This window comes from Drosophila ananassae, chromosome 2L (genome assembly GCF_017639315.1).
Source record: "Drosophila ananassae strain 14024-0371.13 chromosome 2L, ASM1763931v2, whole genome shotgun sequence".
In the NCBI taxonomy this organism is placed as follows: Eukaryota; Metazoa; Arthropoda; class Insecta; order Diptera; family Drosophilidae; genus Drosophila; species Drosophila ananassae.
In genome coordinates this window covers 14,471,033-14,480,328 of record NC_057927.1, presented here as the reverse complement: position 1 = coordinate 14,480,328, position 9,296 = coordinate 14,471,033, and the positions used below count along the sequence as shown (strand labels likewise).

The 9,296-nt window shown below is 39.8% G+C and overlaps 1 protein-coding gene across 2 annotated transcripts in view; it reads right to left on the bottom strand.

The window, feature by feature from the left end:
* Positions 1–22: 22 nt before the first annotated feature.
* Positions 23–9,296, bottom strand: part of LOC6501190 (guanylate cyclase soluble subunit beta-1) — a 48,018-nt gene continuing 38,744 nt past the window's right edge. The window contains exons 17-18 of one of the 2 annotated variants that reach the window (XM_001954691.4): positions 7,173–7,786; positions 23–1,082 (exon numbers count right to left, since the gene is read on the bottom strand). In XM_001954691.4, coding sequence (XP_001954727.1) covers positions 7,501–7,786 — 286 coding nt within the window. In that variant the 3' untranslated portion in view covers positions 23–1,082; positions 7,173–7,500. Of the gene's footprint in view, positions 1,083–7,172; positions 7,787–9,296 lie in introns of those variants that run through there. The other variant, XM_014911435.3, reaches the window with a different exon arrangement.

Sequence of the window (9,296 nt, the reverse complement as noted above, 5' to 3'; positions counted from 1 at the left end):
TTTAATTTAATATATTTTTTTGTTTTGGTTTAACATTTACTCCATTTTGTGTACGGATGAAGACAGTTTGGGGCAGACAGTGGGTGAGGGTTTAGGTTAGTTTAGCACTTAACACTTCTTAGCCTTTTTACAGTTCGAGTACGAGTAATTAGCCTAAAATTTAATTAACACTCAACATACTTTAGACCGACAAACAGAAACACAAATCGAGTCTCGAAAGCTACGCTTCGTCTTAGAAAAACATTCAGCTGAACATTTGGATATACATATTTTGTATTTTGTGTGCACATTGATATTGCTATGAATATAACTAGGTATAATCTTCATGGGTATATTTCTCTATGCGGTTATCCCTTAACTAAAGTGAATGAATCGAGATAGACCTCCGGCTAGATGGCGAAATGGCTTAAGAACTATAAAGCTATTTTTCAGTTAGAGTAAAGTAGAGATTTGTCTTTTGTGTAACAATACCCATAGATAAATGGAAACTTAAACATTCACTGAATTGGAGAGTTTTTAGCCTATAGTACTATTGTTGTAAGGTTGCGCTCTGGACATTAGATCATTTGTTGTACATCTTGTATCTTGTATAGAGTTTACGCTTTGGTGCAGTTGAGTTTGCTAACAATTTGGTTTGTTTACTGGTCGGTAGCCCTGTATAGAAGTTGACGAACCCAATTACATCTATGTATATTTAAATATGCGTGTATATTTTATGTATATATATTTTTAGGTATTTGTTTATCTTTTGGTGCCTTGTGGTTATGCTAATTTACGTTTATGTCTTTAAGTTTTGTTAGTTTTAGTTAGAATATTTGCCTTACATTTTGTTCACATTCTCGTGGATTTTTTACAGTTCGAGTTAATGGTTTGTTTTTGGTTTTTAAGTCTCGATTAGATTTACAGTATACACGAAAAAGTTCAGCCTAAGAAACCATCACAAAGTAGAATCATAATAAATACATATTAACAAATTACTCATTCTTTACACAATAATACACAACTACTACCAGGATCACGCAAACACACTTAGATAGCTTAAACATTTTTACAGGATAATCCTCCTCCACCACACAGAACATCTGAAACGAGAAAATAATTTAGAGAGATTTTAGTGGGACTATTTTGTGAACTACAATATCAGAATCAAAATCTTAGACACAAAATGGTAAATATAAATACTCTTATGTCGGTCACGAACTGCCCCGAAAGCAAATGTGGTCATTCACTACACAGAGAGAAATGGCTACTAAGGTTTTAATTAAGCTTTAAAAAGTTCTAACACCCAGATTATTTTGGGAATAACATAGATATATTTCCTTTAAATTTAATTCCTTTAATATGCCATTTATTTATGATGACCTGGATTATTGTGTCCTGTTGCTGGAGGAGCTGGAGAAATCAGAGTTTTGTTTGTTTGCCCAACCGTTTGGCTCCCGTGAGCACGCAATTCAATTTAACCCTTCACGCCCAATTACGCCGCAAAGCCGGGGCGCCAGTCGGAGCCGGGGGCCAGGATCTCAGGACACACGAGGTGGAAACAGTGTCAATGTCAAAAGTTGGACTTTGGCCATGTGGAAATGGAACGGAACCAGAAACTTGGCATGTTTCCTCACCGGACTCTCGTGTTTGTTATTCCAACTGTGTTCGTGTGAGTGGGAGCTTACGTGGAGTCAGGACCTTCTGCCCGTATAGGTGGCTGAAAACAAGCCACAAAACAGTCCAACTACAAAGGCGCAAACAACTTTTGATTGCCAACAAAAAATACCCCAAAAAAAAATAAAAGGTAGAGCCCCTTTGTTTGGGAATTTTCAAAATTTCAATCACGTAAGCAATTCCCTTTCCACAAAAGAAAAAGTTTAAAGGTCTGCCAGAAAACGATTATTTATAGCATTAGTGGAGTCATTTTTATGGCTCCCTCCTGCCTCGGTTTGGATCCTTTGCATCCCTGCTCTTCGGTGTTTGCGGTTTGGCAGGACACAAGATTCAATTTGCGCAAAATGCAAGACGGGGTAGTGAATAAATGAATCAGTGGAATTGGTATCGAAGGGACACCAACTTAGCCCAGTCGATAGTAATTGCACATGCATGTTAACCCCAAGCCGCTGACAGCATCCTCTGCAGTCCTCCGCCCCCCGCCTCCTGTCAGTTTCAGATCCTGCTGACACGCTAAGCAATTTAACAATTTTACAGACAATTAAACAACAACATGCTGCCGAGTCCTTGGCTGTCCTTCGGCCAAACTGTCATTGAATCGGCTACGACAACAAAATGGCTAAAATGTACTTGCATCTAATGCTCGGCAGCGAGCTCCTCCTCCTCCACACATAAAATATCGATTAGTTTAATGTGCAAAAATAGCAGCAAGTGTTTCTTTGGGGGTCATCCTGGGCCACACCCTCCCACACCCCCACCCCTGGACACATAGGAATTTTCAGTAAATTGAATTAAAATTGTAAATATCGCATCGGAGTGTTGCCTCGAACTTTATGGCCTCACAAATCAAATGCTCGAAGGTGGGCCAAATACTGTCCATACGGACACAGGATTTAGCTGGAAACGCAGAGGAAATGTGGGGGGAGGGGGAGGGAAACTTTTCAATCCCCCCCAACCCCGCTGTCTGCCAAGTTTACGCCTTTTGTGGAGCGGAATAAAAAAAGCGCAAACCCAAAGAAAAAAGAGGAAAGTTACGACGGGAAAAGTGAATCGGAAAGCGGGAAAATGGCCGACGGAAAGTAACGAATATACAAGGAATGCTTTGTTTCCCCCATTCACGATTTCTGGTTTCTGTTTTCGCGGCAAATTGCATTCGATTGAAAAAACAAAATACAATAAACTTTGTGCTCGCCCAGTCGATTTGCGGCGATATAAACTACGATATATTTGCGTATGAGAACAAATATCTTGTCAGGCGAAAATGGCAGATAGAAAGCATTTCCGTAGGGGCGGTAAAGAATTTTTTGGTTCTTTGTTTTTCTTTGGAACGTTAAATTTATAGCCATATATTGTTTATCCTTTTCAATTTCTACCCAAAAAATATGGTATCCTTTATTATTCCATTTGGAATTATTCAATGGAAGGAGAGGTCTGGAAAGGAACAGAAAAGTACGAAGAAAAGGATGGGCTCCCCAAGAACCACCTCAAATAGAACCACTTCAAAGATAGCCTTAAATGTAGACTCTGAAAGCATTAAACTTAAAGTCCCCGACTGTCATAGAAAACAGAAGTTTCCGAGGCGAAGGAAACTGAGTCAACAACGATCGGGTTCAATTTGGTTTGGTAAACCCGTCTCAAATTGATTTGTTGTCGGCAGCATTTAGAGGCAAGCTGGCTTGATTTGAGAGACGGCTGCAGTTGCTCAACTTCGTGGCAAGGCAAGGCATGGCCAGGATGCAGCACATCGGTATGCAAATGAATGTCCTCAGTTTGCATAGCAGGACCTGTCAGTGGCAAGCGGGGAAATGTTGTTGCCAACTTGTGCGTTGTTCGATGCTCGTTGTCTGCAGATGAATGTCGATTTTCTGCTTGTTGAAATGTTTACATTCGCTGCAACTTTAATTGAAATTAGTGCCGAGTTTTCGATTAAGCCACGCCTCGAACATTTGCCAGGCAAATGTTGATCTGCGCCTGACAATGCGCTTTCCTCGCTCGAGTCCTTGATCCAGTTAAATTGCCCATCAGATGTAATTGCCAGGGGAACTCGTATAGCTCGACTACCTGCCGATGGTATGTCCTGCATCCTAGTATCATTTATTAATAAAGCAGCCGGAGCAATAAAACTTTTTTGTGCTACGAGTCCCAAACTGACAGTCCACACAGTAATCTAAATAGGAAAACTTTTATGTAGGTCCTGCTGAAAGAAAAAACTAAACATGCCAGAAAGTTTCTGCCAAACACAATTTTCCGCCCTCACTCACTCGTATTCATGGCCTTTTCTACTTTGTACTTTCAAAGGCAAAAAGACGGGATAATTCAATGAAGGAGCGAACTGCTCCTTTTACTGCCAACATGTGTGTAATTTTTTCATCGAGCTTCCAGGTCAATCCTTTGGCCATACAGGGCGTATGCTTAATTCGTCTAGCTTGGCTCTGGTTCTCATTATTGCCCAGTGCTAACGTCATCAGCATTATTACTATATGTATAAGTGTTATTATGTCAAAACTTCCTTGGGTTAGCATAATATCCTTTTTCTTCTAGCTCCTTGCTATTCTTGCCGTCCTTGCTGCCTGTGCTATCATTTATTCGTCAGTGAAGAGACGCTATGGGACTATGAGAAGCCTTTTGCTTTTGCTTCTGCTTCTGCCTTTGCCTCTGACATTTTGTCGTCGGCTCATCGCAATCATAATTTCCATCTTTATGAATTTTAAATGAGACAAGGAGTCGGCGGAGGATTCGGGTTCTCCCTGCAGCTGACAAACTTTGCACGCCTGTCACTGTGAATTTCAACTAAATTTTTAATAAGATGCCCGCCTGGATGCCCAGACGCCCGGCATCTGCCCGGATGCCACGCGCAATTGTCGCATAAGAGTTTATGCCATATTTAGTTGGGTAAATATTTATTTGATTGGTGTTCCTGCTTCGTCGCACATCGGATTTGAATATATATTCTGTCTGTGCACAGGAAACGGAAATTGTGCGAGGTTGGCAGTATTGTCATCGATGCGGAAATGTAAAGAAAAAAATCTCCCATTTTCGTTGTGAAGGATATACGTATGTATGTATATCCGTCTGGCTGATATGATAAATGATTCTGAAGTGGATCTGATGAGGCACGAAGAAAGCTCATTAAACCTGGTGTATAAGAAGAGTGTTTTTATGCAGCCATTGCAATCGATGCTTCTTGACTCATTAAAAATAATTACATTCCCCAAGGGGTAGTCTTTAAAATGAGGAACTTAATGTGGACTTAAATGTGGAAAAAAATAAGATAAAAAGCACCCAGGCGAAGATGAAGGTGGGTGACCGTGAGAGAAGCCAGAGTATTTAATGATAAACACAATTAAATAAAGAAATAAGTCGAATAAAAAGTATATCAGCTGTACACTGAAGAAAAACACTGAAGAGCAGACACTTTAATAAACAAATAATAAATTTATGTTCCATATCTCATCAAATATAAGATTCAATCAATAAAACAAAGAAAATGAGAGGAAAGAGTTGACTACAACGAGACATGGAAGAAAGTCTTCTAGAAGCTACTTTAATGAACAAACAATTAACAAAATATTAAAAAAAGGTAAATGGGTATAAGATTTATCCATTTTCAGGACGTAAACGTTCGGCTAGTGGATCTGATAGCCAGAGCATTTAAAATTAAAATAAGAAATAAATATAAAGGACTAACGAAAGAAAAAATAAGATGAAAGAGCTGACCAGATAGACATGGAAAAAAGGCTCCCAGAAGTCACTTTTGTGTTGGATTCCAATGAACAAAATATAATATTTAGAAAAAAAATTTATATAAGTATAATGAGCTATTCATTTTTTAGGACGCAAGCGTTCGGCTAGTGATAGCCAGAGCACTTATAAAGTCAAAGTATTAAAATTAAATACAAAAAATTAAAACCCAAAGGCAGTTAAGCCATAACGAAGCCATGTGCCCCCATATGAGATGCCAAAGAATTTAACAACAAAAATAAAAATAAATCTTAGCAGATATACATAGACAGAATAGGGACCAAGATTGTAATCAGAGTTATTCAAATCTTTAAAAAAACAATAAAATTAAAATTAAGAAAGTTTTTGGAATTCGAACGAAGTTGAGGTCGTGGGCGTGGAGGAGCCAAAGCATTCAATAAATAAATAAATAAAATTATATATAAGCTCCCAAAAAAAAAAGAGTTCCAAGCGTGGATGAAGGCGGATGACCGTGAGAGAGGCCACGGCATTTAAGTGAACAAAAAATAAAAAATAATAAATATCAAGACTTGGAAGTTATGCCTAGACCGAAAAGGTATCAGCCCCATCAACAGGATAAGCAGGAGGGCCCAATTGTTGGAAATATAAAATAAAATATTGAAATAAGTGAAAAATAAATAAGAAAATAAGAATTTCGTTGCCTTTGTCAAGTAAACCCACAAAAACCCACTCCCAAAGAGCGCTACGCTTTGAGAGAGGCGAAGGCAAAATAAATAAAAAAAATAAGATTTAAATAATTGGATTTAAAATAATCCAGAGACCAAGGAAAAAATAAAAATGAATATTGAGAGGCGACCTGGCTCGGATCGGAGCCAGGAAGCGACTGAAATTATTGGATGAGTTTAGAAGGTACCTCAAATTTATTGAGGACCAAGCCTACTTTGTTAATATTTAGACCTAAAATTGCATAGTTGCCATTAAACAGCCTACTAATTAGTAACTGGCATTTATTAGGACTTTTTTGTTTTCGTTGGATATGGCAAGTCTTTGATTTTGAATTGGCCCCACTATGTGGCATTTATTTGCTTCATGCTTCGAGTCCGTTGGCGCGTTTGCTCAAGTCAAATATTTGTTTTGAAAATATGTGTTAAACTATATGCACCACTTCTCCTTCTAAACCAACATCCTTCCCCATCTATTCTGCTTCATTCTGCGGTATTTTGGCTAAAATAGAACTCTTAGCTTGCAGCTTGGTTGGCCGAAAACTTTGTAAACAAAAACACACATCGAATAGATGCCACCACGAGGAGCTGGATCAGTTCGAGTGGGCGGGCAAGTGGCAGGAGCCGGGGGCGTGAAAGAACCAAAAAGGCTTTGCGCTTTCGCTGGCTCTGTTGACAAAATCCTCTCGCCTTCTCCGGGAGGCAGCAAGTTCAACAGAGAGATGTATATATTTAACTGTTTGGCATATTATGGCTTTTATATTGAGTTGTTTTGGACTTATCTAGTTTACGGCCGAAAGGATTGGCCATAACAAAATGGTATGAAACTTGTCGAAGCTCCACTCGAAATATATATTTGTTATGGGCGACGTTAAAATTTGTTTTCAACTGTCGTTTGAGATAAGCGACCCGGTGCTACTCGGCTAATTTCAGGGAGGGATCAGGGTGCATGGCCTGATAATGTGGCATAAATTACGTATACGCCGTGCGGTCACCGAAGAAATGTAAATCATTTGCAAAGTGACTGGGCTAAGTGGTGGGGCAACTGAGCAGCTGAGTGGTTGCAGATAGGAGAGCATTAACATAAATTACCTTGCACAACGATCCGAGCTTGTTCCAGTGCCAGCAGCCGCAATCACACAATGCCACACACACACACACATAAACACTAAGACTAAGGATGCCGGATGTGGGATAAAGGATGCGCGTTGCGGGTTCTGAGTCTCTGGTTACGGGTTGCGGTGGCAGACAGGACAAATACAAAGGCATAGAAATGAAGTGGTTAAGTGGCCGACTTGCAGGACTTGCAGGACACACACACACACACAGAAACAGACAGAGGACAGACGGAGGAGTCACGCACGCAGTGACAACTTTACAGGATGTTTCAGCAGCAGCAAGACGAGTCCTTGCACATTTCCTATGTGCCTCCGGCGGACGAAGTACGTGACACGCTGGCGTGTCCCCGTATCTGCGGGATTGGGCCACCACTGGGCGCTGCAGTCGGCGTTGTCGGTTGCAGGAGCGGCGAGTCCAAGCTGCCGTTTCCCCCTCCGCCTGCGGCCAAGGAGCTAGGGCCCGGAATACTGCTGGTGGCACGGGTCAGGAACCAGCAGTCCATGGGCGTCGGCTTGCCCTTCATGATGACCGGTCCGCGGTACTCCAAGTTGAATGAATCATCCTGGTTGATCGGTTGACAGAGGAGTCTGCAAAAAAAAAAAAGCGAAAGCGCAAAAGGAAACCATAAGTTACAAGTCGGGAGAAAGGATGGAACAAATTTTAATTTATGGAGCGCAAGTTTAAAGGGAATCAGCTGTTGACTCTATGAAATATTACTAATCTTTTATTTCATTTACAAGGTTTATCTTTAAAAGGCAAAGTAACTAAGGCTATGATATTAAGCTATTAAATATGAATTCAGGCAGCTTTAACATAAAAACTTTAAATAAAATCCAACAAAAATATGAAGGATTTGTTCAGTGATAGCCGGAGTGCATTTAGAAACGTGACTGATGTCATGGACTAGCCCTGAGTGGTTAGAATGCACTCTAGATGATGCACTTCTTCCAAGCATTATCCATTTCAATCTCTATTTTTCTCATAATAAATTGCAGTCATAATTTCTCCCATTGCGACAATGCTCTACTCCAAGATAGCATCTCATAAAATTATGTAAATTCGTTTTTACACAGACACATACACATGATAAAGGCTCATATGAAACGGAAGTGGAATAAAAATTTGCTTGGCTTTGTGTGCAGATGCGTTTCCGCTGTCGGCGACCGCAGCCCGCACATTTTGTTGCATTTATATGGAGGCCTTTATTTACATATATTGACAGCCATTGCTAGCCAATGATTGCATATACATTTAATTCAATTTATACGCAACCTTTGCGGCTCCGAATAACCGGGATATGGCCACAATTGCATTGCCAATGACCGCCCTTTTAATTAGCGCTCAGGTGAGCTCTGATCGGATCAGCATATTGGCGTATTTCTCTGCCCAACCAGCTGTCGACCAGCACAAAATATCCCTTATTTAATGGACTCACTTAATTACTCTCCTTTTGAGTCCTTGGTAGCCGGAGGAGATTATTTTTGCTTTTCGCATGTATGGTATTTGCATATGCGATTAAGGCGAGAAACCCGAAAAGTCACTGCCAGACATTATTATCCTGCCGTCATCATCTCATCAACGCATTGTCTCTGCGATGGATCCGTGTGTGCGTTCTTAATTAATGTTTATGGCTGTGCTTAAATATTTACCCGACGCTTAATTGTCAGCCCAAATATTAAATGTGTAAATACTGCCACTGATGCCGCCGCCATATGCGGACAGTGAGGGCTTGAATAATTTATGCCAAAAATTGATATGTATATGCCACACGCTGAATAAGCAAAACGTAATACGAAAATGAGTAAACATTGTTCGCAATTATTATTTTAAAGCCCAAATAAATTCGTGTGAACATACAAATATGCATTTCCCACGCGTGTATTTAGCTTTTTCTGAAAGAAGCTAGCTCTTGAATTTGTAATGCCTTAAATAAATAAATATTTTACTTTGGTCAAAAAGGATATATAATGAATTAAGAGCAACATTAGAAGAAATTCTATAGAATGCCAAAAAAAAATTTTTAAGCAAAAATATAGCCTTCACTGGTAAGAAGGGGATCCCCCAGGAAATTTGAGAAAAAAACTAAAAAATATTTTG